Below are 13,737 nucleotides of genomic sequence, written 5' to 3'. Positions count from 1 at the left end.
ATTGTGGCAGTCGGGAGTAACAACTCATCTTGTAAATTGCATTAGAGTTTATTTTCTTGGGAAGATTTTGTAAGGCTTCAACAATGAAACTCAGGGAGCCAAATTGTCTCGAGTGCTCCCTTGTCTCTGTTAGAGTTTAATAAAAACGAATTTAGTTTCTTTTTCCACATTTCTCGCTAGCTCAATTTTAATATTTGCATCCTATTTTAAAGTTCTTTAAAACATGAGCTTCCTGCCCCTCCCAAGCAAACGCCCTGTTAGAAAAAAGACAAGAGTAGAAGAAAGGGAAACGAAAAGAGTAATTTCTCCTGAACTTGCTCATTCTTTCTGACTACTTTTCTGGGTTTTTTAATGGATTCTGAATTTGTTGCCTATCAAATTGAGTAAGTTTCTCATTGTCCTAATTGATCTAGTATGGGGCCCACATAAAGCCTGTGCACAGACTTGTTCTAGATATAAGGCTGATAAATGATGATCTGGAAATAGAAGATAGCCAAGTAAAGACTTGACTACTCAAAAGATAATCCAAACTTACAAGGCAGATTATGAATTGTGAAAACTCTAAAGAGATTTGGACTTCCCTTCATGCCTAGGAGAGTAACTCGACATGAATTTATGAGTTATATGCAAATTTTTCAGTTTAGAAAGGGGTAAAAGAAAAATTATTGACTCCTATAGTGAATTACAAAATGTATTACATGAGATCAATATATATCATTCGTTTACCACCGATAAGAAAGCGCTTTGCAAGCAACAAACACAAATCTTTATGACCTAAGTTTTTGGCTAATTTCTGGTCAAAGTACCATGTCGTTTGAGCCCAACTACTAGCCTCAAATGTTGTGCCTTCACTCCCTCATGCCCCGCTTATATAAATAAGAAAAAGAGGGGGAGGAGATCAAATTAGTGCTCCCTCTTAACCCCTAAAGTTTATCTCCTCTTGTGCTCTTGTCTTCTCCTCATCTTCTCTTCTTTCTTCTTCTTCTCAAACCAAGTTATCCCTGGATTAAACCTTAGATTTCAACAATAACTATGAAAAGTCCCGGGTTCCACATTTCTCAACTATGGCAATCTATTTTTCGGTGACTGTCAATTCACTTATGTTGTGATGCAAATGGAACAAAACACTATATCAGAAATAAATAGGAAAGTAATAAATAAATGTATGAATATAATAGAAATAAAATATTATTATAAGATTATTAAAATAATAAGAACCTATTACAAATAAATATACTTAAAATTTTGTAACTAAAGATAAATATGAATATGAAAGCATTAAAATATTAACTTACTTATTATGATAATTATTGCATATTAAAAATATAGTTTAGTAACAGATAAGAATATTATTAAATTAACAAATAGAATAAAGATATTACTAAATAATAATTTTAAAATGGATTAATTGTAAAAACTATTTTATTTCGTCAAAAACTATAAATTAAAATTAAGATAATTATTAAATATATTCACTGATTAGTTATGTTTAAACTCTAAACTTTGATTAACCATTTCATAATATTCAATCATTTATCTACCTTTTGGAAATCAGCGAATTCCAGTGCCCGCTGGTTGTCCCCCCCTTGAGCGGGGGACCTACTGACCCGCCGTGAACGGATCTCTTCGTCCTCGTCGAACCTGACTTGTGTGACCGTGGAATGGGAAACGTGATTCCCAATTCATAACGGTCATCTCCGTATTGGACTTTCAAATTCGACCGTTGGAGCCTAGAACGTCTGAATATATTTACAGGGATTCCAGGCGTTTGTCGACATCTTCACATCTCCACAACTGCTTCCTTTCTTTGAGCAAATCTCCACAACTGTTTATTTCCTCGGTTTTTTTTATTTGAGTTCGTTCTCTTTCTGAGGTTCTCCGCTAGATACTCAACATCAAACTCCTCGCGAATTTCCGGAAAATTTTCCCTTGTTGTTCTGTTTTTTTTTTTTTTTTATTCTTGCATCACAGATGGCGGAACTCGGAGACTCCCATGTTGTCGAAATTCCCGCTGAAGATGGCAATCTACAGCTGAAACTAGTTGAAACAAATGATCTTTCCATAATTCAACACCACCCGCTGATGGAAATTTCCCAAAGTCCCGGTCATCTTCTCCTTCTCAAGCTTTGGCAGAGAGAAGAAAATAAATTTAACGGCAGTATTGCTCGTAAAGAAACCCAAATGGATATTCTAAAACGCGAAGTTTTCCAACTATGCTGTTTCTTTTTGGCATTTCATGGTTTCCTTTTGACTTTTCTTTTTAACGCATCCAGCCACCTGCAAGAACACGCCCGCCGTCAATGGTGGATTCCTTTTTCTACATCTCTTACAACTTCGCTTGTCATAATCTTTTTTGTTCAGTTGAAGCTTTGCAGGTACCACATGATTGTGAAGAAACTACAGAGAGATCGGAGTGACAACAGAGCTTTGGTTAGATGTATTCAAGAGCTGCGAATGAAAGGAGCAAGCTTTGATTTGTCGAAAGAGCCACAGACTGCTAAGAGGATGAAGAGTTCCAGTGTTGAAATCAAATGGAAGCCTCTGCAGTGGTGCTCCAAAAACGTTGTCACAATCTGTCTTGTTTGTTTAACTGCGATTGTTGTCCCGGCCGGTAAATTTATCCTTTGTGCATAATGATCTTGGTTTCATGGCCTCAACAAGCGAGTTTTGTTTCGGAAATAGAAGTAAGAAGGATCAATTGCAAAACACGCAACTTGATATAAGGTAATTTTCAAGTTTTCTTGGGAATTTTCATTTCTTTATTGTTCTTTTGGCGTGCATATTATTTGTTCTTTATTTTTATTGGAATTCTATTCAGATGTTTCCCAGGATTCTTTTCTTACCCTTCCTACTGATTTATGTTTCTTTTTAATTTGATTTTATTCTTCTACTTGATGTGCCGTGGCGACCTACGGTAACTGGAGGAATTTTTCTTGATGAAATCTGGAACCTGGCCAAAAAGAAGGTGCATATTCTTATCGGATTTGTTCATCAAGCATTAATGGAGAAATGCGACGAAACCTTCCGCCCATAGAATCTGAAATAGGGAAAGAGCATCTGCGATTGCGAAGAGGTAAGGACCACATTAAGAATTTAAATCCCCCCCATCCTAGGAATTTAACCGATAATAGTTGTTTCTGTTGGAGTGACTAACTGAAATCAGATTGCTGTCAAACTTTTTCGTCTCCAGATCCTGAATCTCATCTTTGAGTTGAGAAACAACTCTCTGCAAGTAGAACATATAAGGAGTTCGCTCCTCCAAAGCTCATGTCCCCTAATTCTCTGTCCGGCATCTTCAGTTGAAAGTTGCGCATTTCTTCGAAGATCAGACTCCCACATCCGATAACATGAAGAAAAACCCTCTTGCTGCTTCATGTAAAGGCTTCTCTTGATAGATGAAGAACACAACTTGTGCTCTAATAGTTTGAATTAAAACTGAAGTTTCTATATTTTTTTTTTCTACCTGTAAAATGTTTACTCCAAATCAAGGCAATTGTCGAATTGGGTTTATTTCAAGAGAACTTACATAAATGTCGCGTGCAAGCTATAATGGAGTAAGCGCGTTCTTAGGGAAGTAACGACCGGCAAAGTAGAGCCTAACAGACGGAAGAGGGGGTCAAAAAGAAAAGAAAATTGCAAAAACTCAATATAAAAAATTTCTACAAATTGAGTTTGAACATGGACCATGCAACATCTGGTTCAAAAATCTTTTGGGCGGATGGCCTCGACCAACTGAATGACCGAGAGAGCCTTTTCACGGGCATAGAAGAACTACCGTGACGAAGGGCAAGCCGGAATTTGATTTTGGAGGGAGGGAAGGAAGATTTTGTCCAACTGAATCTTGTTGTTCTTATCTGCCTACCTCAGTTTATATTTTTTAAAACAGATTTCATTAGAGATAGGAAGCTTTATAAAAAAATGGTGTACAGACGAACTTGTTTAACGGAAAACTCTTTCTTCTAGTGATACGACAGTGTCACCAATCAGATGTTGTGAGAGACCTTGGGTCCAATTGAAAGAGGCTGACGAAGCACCGAACTCCAGATGCAATCTACTCCATCCACCTCCGCCTCTTCCAACGGCGACGATTCGTCGTCCAGCTTCTCGTCGGGAAGAATGATCGAAAGGGGGCTCTGAAAGGGTAAATCGCCGGGATGTTCAAACGCGGACGACAAGCCCTCGACCAGTGTGCAGTGGAAAATATCGTGCGGTTCCCAATCGTCGAACTCCGGTACAAGATTTTCCTTCTGCCATGGAAACTCGAAGACGCCGAGTGGCCGAAATGATTCGCAGATTTTGAAAGTGTCGCCATCCTCGAAGCCTATAACTTCCTGCTTCTTTCCGGTGTCCCTGAATTCCTTCTTCACATCCTCTGGTCGGCATCTCTTCTTGCTTTCGCGCTCGCGCTCCATTCTTGGTGAAGATATTTCTGGAGACAGAGAAGGCTCGTTAGATTGAGTCTATTTGAAATTGCCTTCTTGTTTGAGCGTTAAGAGAAACAAGGAATACCGGGAAACATGAAGAACAAGAAGAAAAGTTCGGTTGCCAGTTACATAAAAATGATCGTTCGAAATATTTTTTACTTTCGCAAATACTAAGTACACTTAAGAAGAACAAGAAAAAAAAAGGATGTTCGAAAAAAAAAAAAAAAACTGTAGCTCGTGGAAATTTTAAGTGCTTTTTATATTCTGCTGACAACTACACGATTCAAAGATAATCTGAAGATAATCGAAATGCAAATAAGCACTAACAAAACATCGAGAGATAAACCGAAAGGCAACTCCACTGCTCCGGCGGATCGGAGCTACAGACAAGCTTAATAATCGACATCTGAAAATCCAAGATCCACTTTTCCGAACAATTTATAAAAACAGATAATCGTACTCACTTGAATAACGTCCACGATGGCAAGGTAAAACCTCGGATCGTCAATTGAAAACTGAAACCGAAGACGATCTGAAAGTTCAAGCTCAAATCTGTCGAAGAACACACATCTTTAGCTCCGCCATCGTTCTCGTTACCTTTTCGGTGCGTTAATATTGTGAGGAATGATGAATGAGAGAGCTTTGCTCACACGCCACGCTAATGGAAGGGAAACCGTCTCAACGACACGCTCTCCTTCTCACTTTTCTCTCTGCTTCACCAATGGCACTTTTCTTCTGTCTTCATGGTTGGGGTTTTGTGGAGTAGAAGCTGTTTGCCTTTTCGCGTTTCCTTCTCCGTTCGGACCGTTCCCCTTCTATTAATAGGCATTCGGCAAACGTATTTCTCGTAGCCTTCCGGCCCTTCCCTCCCCCCTCCTTCATCACAATCTTATACTGATACAGATGCCACCATGTTTATTACTTGTACCAACTCTCGAATGTTCCTCTGAATTTCCCAATTTTAAGGCTCATTTTGATCACTTGAGTATTCTCTGCTATTCTATCTATTCACTTTGTTGAGAAGAACCAGAATCTGAAATTTTTTACTAATAAAGCCATTTCGAATTTGCTATTTTACCAAAATATTGCCAAAAATGTATAGGAAGAGTAAAGGGGTATTTTAGGAAGAAAAATGTAAGTGGAGTAGGATACTTGGATTAGGCTATTACCCATTCATTGTTATCTAACTTTGGGTCTATTTATAAATATGTGGTTTTGGTTAACATGTAAAAGCCAACTTTTCTTAGGGCATTTTTGGAAATCGTATAAAATAAAAGAAAACCCACAAAAAAAAGGGCTGAGAAAGTTATTTTCTATTGTTTGTTTGGTAGCACATAATTATTGAGAGCAAATAAAATATCTTAGTTAATAATTTTTCTCTCACAAAATTATGGGATTTTGGGAGAAAATAAAATAAATAAAACTTTAGAGAAAATCTTAATCATTAATTTTAAAAATAACTAATTTTCTTTCCTTTTTTTTTCTATGTGTAACCAAACAAAATGAGTTATATTTCTTTTTTCTTTTTTCTCTTCTCTCTACTTTTTGTGTTCCAAATACAGCCGATGCCCATGGAAAATGAGAAAGACAAAGATAAATATAGTGTTACATACTTAGCCAATACTACCTAAAAGACCGTCATGTTAGATAGAGGAAAACCAAACACTTAACTCAGGACTATAACATGGAGTTACTCTTATACCGAATGTTAAGTATCTACCTAATACTATCCAAAAGACCGACCTAAAAGGTAGCGAAAAGTCAAACACTTAATCCAGGACTATAGTTAATCCCATTTGGATACACATGAAAAATGGGAAATAAATTAAGTTTGATAATAATTTAAAATTTTGAAGAATAAATTTTTATCTCAAATATAACATCTTTAAAGGAGATTATATGGCACAACTACAAGAAAACTAAAACATGATTTTCAATAAAAAATTATCGAAGAGGTGGGTAATATGTTTTTAGTACAAACAAGACATTTTAAAAAGGCGGAATAAAATCTTTCACTTTCAACTTTAATTTTGATTGAGAATCAAATAAAACTATAGGACTTAAAATAAAAAAATCAATAATGTAAATTTAACATTTATAATGTCGTCTTTGCCACTCAAAAGATATACTCATGCACAATGCCTAGGCTAGGTACCAAAAAAATTACTTGATTTAGACATCTAGCGATCAGGTTCTCTTAATTGGTTGTTCAACTTCAGACAAAAATACCCCCATGCATTTTTATAAATCAAGAAAATTAGGTCAATTATTCAAGTTTTTTAATTCACAAATTAAAAAACGACAACGTCAAAATTTATCCATCAATATAATGTATCCTATTAAAATTTTTAAAAAATACATTAATCTTATTTTCTCTCTTTTTTAGTTCGTCTCAATAGAAGCACTTTTCCGGGCCCGCTACTGCCAGGAAGTTATACGTGGAGACAAGAGCGCTGGAATATCTCCGAAGTGAGGCGTAAGACTCCAACCCTAGGCTCATACCTGACCAAGGTCAAAAACCCTCGTCTTTAAACGGAGCCTTCTCTCCCGCCTCTTCGACTGGCTTTCTACTGCGAGCTTTAGTTCTCGTCTTGCTTGCTCTTGAGCCAAAATGAAGCTCGTCAGGTGATCGCAGCTGTTTGCTTTCGTGTTTTTCTAGCTCTTCATTTTATTCTGGAGTGTAACCTAACATTGGAGCTCATTTTCTTTTTTTTTTTGTTTTGAATATGAAAAAATTACAGGTTTTTGATGAAGTTGAACAATGAAACCGTCTCGATTGAACTCAAGAACGGCACCATTGTTCACGGCACCATAACAGGTATCAATCTCCATCTTGTCTACGTGATGCTTTTAGCTGGATTTCGTGGTAGGATTGTTTGATTTATGCGTATAATTCATGATTCTTTGGGTTTTTAGTTTTTTTTTTTTTTTTTTGCTTGTGGAAAAAGGATTTGCATCTTGTTATTTTTTCTGTGGTAGCTTCGATCACTTTATTATTTGGTGTTTTTTTGGGGTCAGGATTATGATATTTGAGATTCTACGTCATTTGAATTTGGGGTGAACAAGATGTTTCTATTTTTCAATGTTGAACCCCATTCCCTCGCGAGACTTGAACCCAAGACCCATGTGGCCACTGAGCCAAAGACCAATCACCTTTAACTAGGTGTATGAGAGTTTAAGAGCTGCGACTTGGTATTTACAACACTATTTTTTGTTAGAAAGAGAATGATACAGTGAAAACAGTTTTATGTTTACCAGAATGACTGCAAATTTGTTATTAGGCTTAGCTATGCCTATACGGCTATATGGTGCGGAGGTGTCCAAGACGCTAATGGCATTATAGACAGAAAAGCAAAAAACATTTTTCGGTGAAAACAGGTCAGATCTTGCTTGGTTCATTTGAACTCAAGCTCAGTAGACGAGGGAAGCTCCTGATGGACAGGGGCATGGATTTGGTATTAATTCTGCCCATAAAATATTTTATTCTTTGAAGAACTTCTCTTTTGACATTTTGAAAACTTAGTCATTGTTTTGTTCCTTCATTTTTTTTTCAATTTATTTTATGTTAAATGATTTTCTTGGGAGCCACTTCTATGGCTTTTCTGGTTGCAATTTCTTCTTCCTTTTCTTGCATAGATTGCTCTTTTTGTCTCTTAGTCTGATATATTTGCTTTAGTACTGTTTGCAGTTTCTACATTTTCTTTGATATCTGACATCCTATAACCTGGCACCCCGTATGATGGGCAATTTTCACCTGATTTTCTATATAACTGATACATCCATCCAGTTAAAATCATGTTTGATACAAAATATTTGACCTGTTTAAGAATTTGGTAGGATTATTTTTATATTGTTTACTAAACGAAAAGATATAAGGGCATTTTGGACCAGTTTAGCCATTTATAATGAGGGTATTGTGATAATTCTGTTCCTCTCGGAGATGTTTAATTGTGTCTTTTTGGATTAAATGTGTAGGTGAGGTATTTTATAAGATGTTTAGATTAAATAGGATTTGTTTATTTATTTGATTAATATTTTTATGGATTTACATAATTTTTAATGTCCTATTAGTGTTTTTTATGGTTATTTGAGTATCTTCTTAATCTGTTTCTTGATTTTGAGTTAGCTGTTTATTTATCCTCCCAGGGGTCATCTAGCAAATAAATGTGTAATACGATGTCTCATACTCATTTCAGAAGAAGCGGATAATGAAATGAATGGATATTTAGGGTAATCAGAATGAGTAAGGAATTGAACGTTAAAGTTTCCAATACAAAAATTATTACCCATATATTGACTTGCACTTCGGATCTGACATGAGATTTCTGGACACCATGCTGTCAGGTGTTCTTGATTTTTTCAAATCTCTGCTTGGCCATTGATGACTGGAATGCTGGAAGGAGCAGTCCACCCCATGAGACCAATCCCGTTCATGCTGAATTCCGTATGAGACCTGTCCCATTCAAAGCTTCCCATGAGAAAAAAGAAACAGGGGATGAATTCACTAAGAGTTCTCATGAGTAGATTTTAGAAATGAACAAAAACTTTGGATTAGGCAAAGATAGTTATGAGGTAAATCTCTTGCCTGAAGCTTGAGCTTGTTTTGGAGGGCTTCTTGCTGCAGTTGGAGATTTTAGAAAACCTGTCAAGATTTAGTGTCCAGATAGAGATAAAAAATAATAACTGCACTGAAAATGTGGTAAACAAGATTAAGAGGTGCATGTCTTTTGCAATTTGAGACCTGCCAGAGCTGAGGGATGGTCCCATAAACTCCAAATTCTTTAAAAAAGAAAGAAAAGGAAACCTGCTTTGACAAAGAGCAAGGGATCGTCTGATGCAGTGATGCTTGAGAGAGAGCAGTAGAGGAAGATAGGAGGATTGGTGAGCACCTAAAAGTTTGTTGGATGACGAGCTAGAAGAGGAGAAGTTTTTTTTTTTTTTTTCGAAAGCCTTAACCCCTAAAAAGTAAAGAGGAAAACTTAGGCAAGCAATTAAGATGCACCATTGGATGTTTATCCTGTGGCTGAGATTCCAGATTTAGATATTTTTCAGATCCGGTTCCGTTCCTGAATGTAGTCGGATATTTTTTGTATATACAATTTAAGTTCCATCAGTTCTATTTTCAATAAATATCAGTTGAGTTGAACCCAATTCCATCTCAAAATGACTAGAAACACTCATCAATGTGGATTGTGTTCTTTCAACTCTCCCCCTCATACCCAGGCATACATATAACAGGTTTGAGATGTGGACAACACATGGGGAGCACCAACTCAATGGAGCACATGCTCAACAGAGCAGAAATTGGGCTTAGGCCCAAGCATATATCTTGTTCTGATACTGCTGTTGGATTGAACTTAGTTCCATCTTAAATGACTAGTTGCTTGGGAAGCCTATTGCTTCACCTAATAGACAAGTAACTCTTTTTAACACTTACCAATATATGACTGTTCCACTCAGCAGTACCCAAAATTTGGATTCGGTTTTGGATAGGAATCGGATATAATCCAGATTCGTTTACAGCCCTAGTTGGTTTCTATCTATGTAAGTCCTCTTATTTTGTTTCAATGACTAAATGGATGGGTTTCTTTTTTTTATAATTTTCATTTTCCTTGGTAATGGTGAAAAGCTTTATTAAAGGAAAAAAGAAGGCAGATAAAAGACCCCACTTTAGCAAGTTTATCAGCCAAGCCATTGACAGATTTAAATACTTTTTTTTTAAAATGGGCAGATCTAAATACTTTATTGCAGGTAATCTGAATACAATCGCAAAGGTCTAAAATCTGATCACGATGTAACTGAAATGCTATGAAATGTCACTTAGATTCTGTAACCATCAATGGCTAATACTGAATGACCCTCATCAAGTAACTGCTTTTGAGAAAAATGCTGCTTGAATAACATGGGTGTGATTCTCCCTGTCACGTTTTAAGCATAGGTGAATGAAATGTTTGGGTCACATCTGGTGCATATGTAACCCAACCTCTAAAAAGAAAAATCTTTTGGTGGTTCCTCTTTGCTGGTAATTCAATGTAGTTTTAATCATATATTTTAGAAATAAAAGGACATCTTACTTGATGTTTGTTAAGTGGTAATGCGTGGTGGTTTGGTTTTGGAGACCTCCATGATAAAGATCGACTTTACATGGGGTCCTCAAATTATTGGATTGGAGGAAGGCGGTGCTGGAATGAGTCATTTCTCTTTTTCTGTTGGAACTTTTCAGTCATCATGACGAATAAAGATACGATTGTTGTATAGATTGAATGCCTTTTATCTGGAAATGATGGAGCTCTGTGGCTGTTTAGTAGAATGAGGAAGATGCAGAGAATTTGGTCTCTGTCTCTTGAAGTGCTCCCTTCACTAAGACACATAAAGGACAGCATGCTTTTGGAGTATAGAGAAGTTACTTCCTAGGCCATTCTACATGGTTTACTCAAGAAAGGTAGACCATATGCTGTTCTGCCCTTTTTTTTTTTTTTGTGTGTGTGTATATATGATTTGATAGATGGCACTCCCTTCCTGCTTTCTTTGTAAATGTATTATTTGGGCTGAAATATGTGCTGGTTCACACTTAGTGTGTTGGTTTTGATCTCCGTTACTCCCAAATTTGAGTTAGCATGAAGTTTTGGTGAATGCTTGATGTTACGTTTAAACATAGAAAGCTCTATCCTGTATCCTGTCTCTGTTTCTATGGGCTATCGATTTCTAACATATCCATTCTGCAGCTATATATTGCTAGAGTGTTTTTGGGGGATCTTTAGGGGATTCAGATCCATAGTTGTTTGGTCGTGTATAGTAGATAATTGTCAACTTAATGTGCTAAAATTGGTTGGTGGTGTATAGTAGATAGCTGTCAACTTAATGTGCTAAAATTGTTTGGTCATGTATAAGAGATAACTGTCAACTTAATGTGTTAAAACAACCAAGATTCTAGGATAAAAAATATGGATGGGCATGGGTCAGGTCGGTAGGGTAGGGTCAGGGTCAGGATTTTTAAAACCCGACACCTACGAAACCTGACCCCAATAAATACCTAAATAGGGTTGGGAATCCAACCCCGTCCTTGCCCCGTTCCCCTTTTCCTCGTTCCTTACATTGTCCCTGCCCTTTGCCCCACCCCGCCCCATCCCCATCCTTATGTCCCCTTCTTGGAACAATTTTGGCAGCCACATGCCGCAGTGGGGTTTTTTTTTAACCCATCGCCACCTTGCTCCACCCCATCAGCCTCTTTGACTTATTTCATCTTCACTATGTGGTCTTTTTTATTCTAGAGTTAAGAGATGAAGCAAAACAAAATGTGGATAGAAGCTTTGCGTAGGAAAAGTAGAAATCAGTGCAAGATCTATCTGGTCGAAAATTAGAAAAAATCAAATCATAGATTGAAGCTTCATCGGAGGAAAAATAGAAACCTCCAGATGTCTTTGCTTGCTTTGCAAAGTAAAGAGGCCCTATAACGTGTGACCTGTTTTGCCAAAGGAAGAAAGGAACATGGATTTTGAAATTCTATCACCATAAAAACAAGAGATTTCATTTGTGCATACCTAAAATTATAATAAAAAATGACATTAATCGATGTAAGGTTAAAAACAATAAAAAAATAAAAAGCTGCAACTTCATTAGATGCATTGTTAACCTTACTGCATTTAAAACTTTAAATGCAAAGAAACTCTTATCATTTTATTGTAGAAATGGATGTGTCTTAGCTTTTAAGAGAGGCTTGCTGGGTATTCAACCCCGTGGGTCGGGTCGGGGAAACCGTCTCTGCCCTGAATTTAAGAGTGGTTTTTTCTTCGACTCTGTCCCCGCCCCGTGATGCATGAAGAAAACCCCATTTCTGGCAATTTTTAGATCTGATCATGTCAGGTCCCCCACTGAGATGTGCACCCCTAATTTAAACTGGTCTCTTATTTAAATGTAGAAATAACAAATTCCTGAATGTTTGTTAACATACTTTCTATTGGTTTGTTATACAATTGAAACCAGGGTTTTCTGACTTGCAATTGGGTCCAACCTGAATCTGGAGCCAGACTAGGGGCAAGTTTGAGGGAACTCGCCCAAAACAGAAGAGGCGAGTCCCACCCCTGGCCCCACTCAGGCACGTTAAAATATGGGTCCACCTGACTGAGTTGCTGGTCGACCTGATAGGTCGGAAAACCATGCTTAAACAAGAGAGATTTCGGCCTTAAATTCTTTGGTGGTATTTGCATAAAATACAAAACCATGGACACTCTTTCATTATCTGGTCCTTACCCGAGCTTTTCCAACCTTTTTTTTGGTGATGAGAGGAGACTCCAGTAAAGCATGATTTTTCTGTCTTGAAAACATCATACTGGTTGTTGACTCAAACTTATGTTAAAATTGGTTCTATCTTGTGCTCATTATGGAACTTGATGGTCGCCAGCCTTGGGATATGAATGGCTAGATAGGACAAGCCTTTGTATTTTTCAGTGCCTTGTGAATATCATGCTGTTACATGTTTCTGCATCAACAAAGTAAATTGCTGAGGAGTGACTTGTTTTTAAGTGATAAAATAGAAGCTTTTATAGCTGATTTTACAGAAAGCTGAGTAGACTAAAATGGCTTAGTTCACATACCTCTGAATTTCCACTCTTCTACTTGTCATGGTGTTTGTTTTTTCTTTCTTTTTTACTGAATTAAATTTGTTGCATTTTGATGGACTTTGTGGGATATTGCTGCAGGAGTTGATATCAGTATGAACACGCATTTGAAGGCAGTAAAACTGACACTGAAAGGCAAAAATCCGGTGACCCTGGACCACCTTAGCGTGAGGGGTAACAATATCCGGTATTACATCTTACCTGATAGCTTGAATCTTGAGACGCTTCTAGTGGAGGAAACTCCTAGAGTTAAGCCAAAGAAGCCTACCGCAGGTATTATGCGCTATTTTTCTGTCATCTTATTTCAGTTTAAAATAATTCCTTTTGGATTAATCTGAATCTCATACTTGATTTGTAAATTCAGGAAGACCTTTGGGCCGTGGTCGAGGTCGTGGGCGTGGACGAGGACGTGGTCGGGGGCGCTAGATTGTTCTACTCCCAAATTTTTGCATTATCTGTCTTGTACAGATGGCCTGCATCCTAAGTCAGATTGCTGTCTACTGCTTTATAGGACCTGAAAGATTTTATGGGTGTGGCTTGGGTGTATCTTGAGATCGTGCAGCTCGTAGTTATGTAGAGGAGATTTATCTATGTTATACTTGAATATGTAGGACCCTTAGAATGATTTCCACTGGCGCATTTCCCAACAATTCAATTCTCACCCAACGCGAGTACTGCAAAATCGAGTTCGTAGA

General features: G+C 37.2%; 2 protein-coding genes and 1 long non-coding RNA gene across 8 annotated transcripts; 2 read left to right on the top strand and 1 right to left on the bottom strand.

Moving 5' to 3' along the window:
- Window positions 1–1,798: 1,798 nt before the first annotated feature.
- On the top strand, window positions 1,799–4,043 carry LOC137941332 (uncharacterized). 6 transcript variants are annotated; one of them, XM_068786695.1, is made up of 3 exons: window positions 1,799–2,724; window positions 2,925–3,073; window positions 3,191–3,471. In XM_068786695.1, the coding sequence occupies exon 1, from the start codon at window positions 1,972–1,974 to the stop codon at window positions 2,632–2,634; it is 663 nt and encodes a 220-aa protein (XP_068642796.1). In that variant the 5' UTR covers window positions 1,799–1,971; the 3' UTR covers window positions 2,635–2,724; window positions 2,925–3,073; window positions 3,191–3,471. The 6 variants fall into 6 exon arrangements, with proteins under 6 accessions (XP_068642796.1, XP_068642799.1, XP_068642800.1 ...); XM_068786698.1 differs by having other exon boundaries at window positions 3,164–3,471; XM_068786699.1 differs by lacking the exons at window positions 2,925–3,073; window positions 3,191–3,471 and adding an exon at window positions 3,964–4,043.
- Window positions 3,868–5,289, bottom strand: LOC137941334 (uncharacterized). Its single transcript, XR_011110387.1, has 2 exons — window positions 4,889–5,289; window positions 3,868–4,429 (listed from the first exon to the last, which is right to left on the bottom strand). It is a non-coding gene; the product is annotated as an uncharacterized lncRNA (long non-coding RNA).
- A 1,597-nt stretch (window positions 5,290–6,886) lies between these two features.
- On the top strand, window positions 6,887–13,724 carry LOC137941925 (small nuclear ribonucleoprotein SmD1b). The gene is made up of 4 exons (XM_068787538.1): window positions 6,887–7,049; window positions 7,166–7,242; window positions 13,124–13,315; window positions 13,407–13,724. Exons 1-4 carry the CDS (start codon window positions 7,036–7,038, stop codon window positions 13,466–13,468), a joined length of 345 nt encoding a protein of 114 aa, XP_068643639.1. The 5' UTR covers window positions 6,887–7,035; the 3' UTR covers window positions 13,469–13,724.
- The last annotated feature ends 13 nt before the right edge of the window (window positions 13,725–13,737 follow it).

Source organism: Aristolochia californica, unplaced genomic scaffold (genome assembly GCF_029961685.1).
Source record: "Aristolochia californica isolate CCGP_79_NKW_82.1479 unplaced genomic scaffold, dmAriCali1.0.hap1 SCAF_9, whole genome shotgun sequence".
In the NCBI taxonomy this organism is placed as follows: Eukaryota; Viridiplantae; Streptophyta; class Magnoliopsida; order Piperales; family Aristolochiaceae; genus Aristolochia; species Aristolochia californica.
The sequence above is the reverse complement of the archived record's forward strand: the minus strand, read 5'-3'. Positions and strand labels throughout refer to the sequence as shown.

What these genes read in the sequence shown, in the direction of transcription:
- LOC137941332 (XM_068786699.1), top strand. Translation starts at nt 1,972, where the DNA reads ATGGCGGAACTCGGAGACTCCCATGTTGTCGAAATTCCCGCTGAAGAT.
- LOC137941925 (XM_068787538.1), top strand. An exon ending in TGTTCACGGCACCATAACAG is followed by an intron (nt 7,243 to 13,123) that starts GTATCAATCTCC and finishes ATATTGCTGCAG; the next exon opens with GAGTTGATATCAGTATGAAC. An exon ending in GCCAAAGAAGCCTACCGCAG is followed by an intron (nt 13,316 to 13,406) that starts GTATTATGCGCT and finishes TTGTAAATTCAG; the next exon opens with GAAGACCTTTGGGCCGTGGT.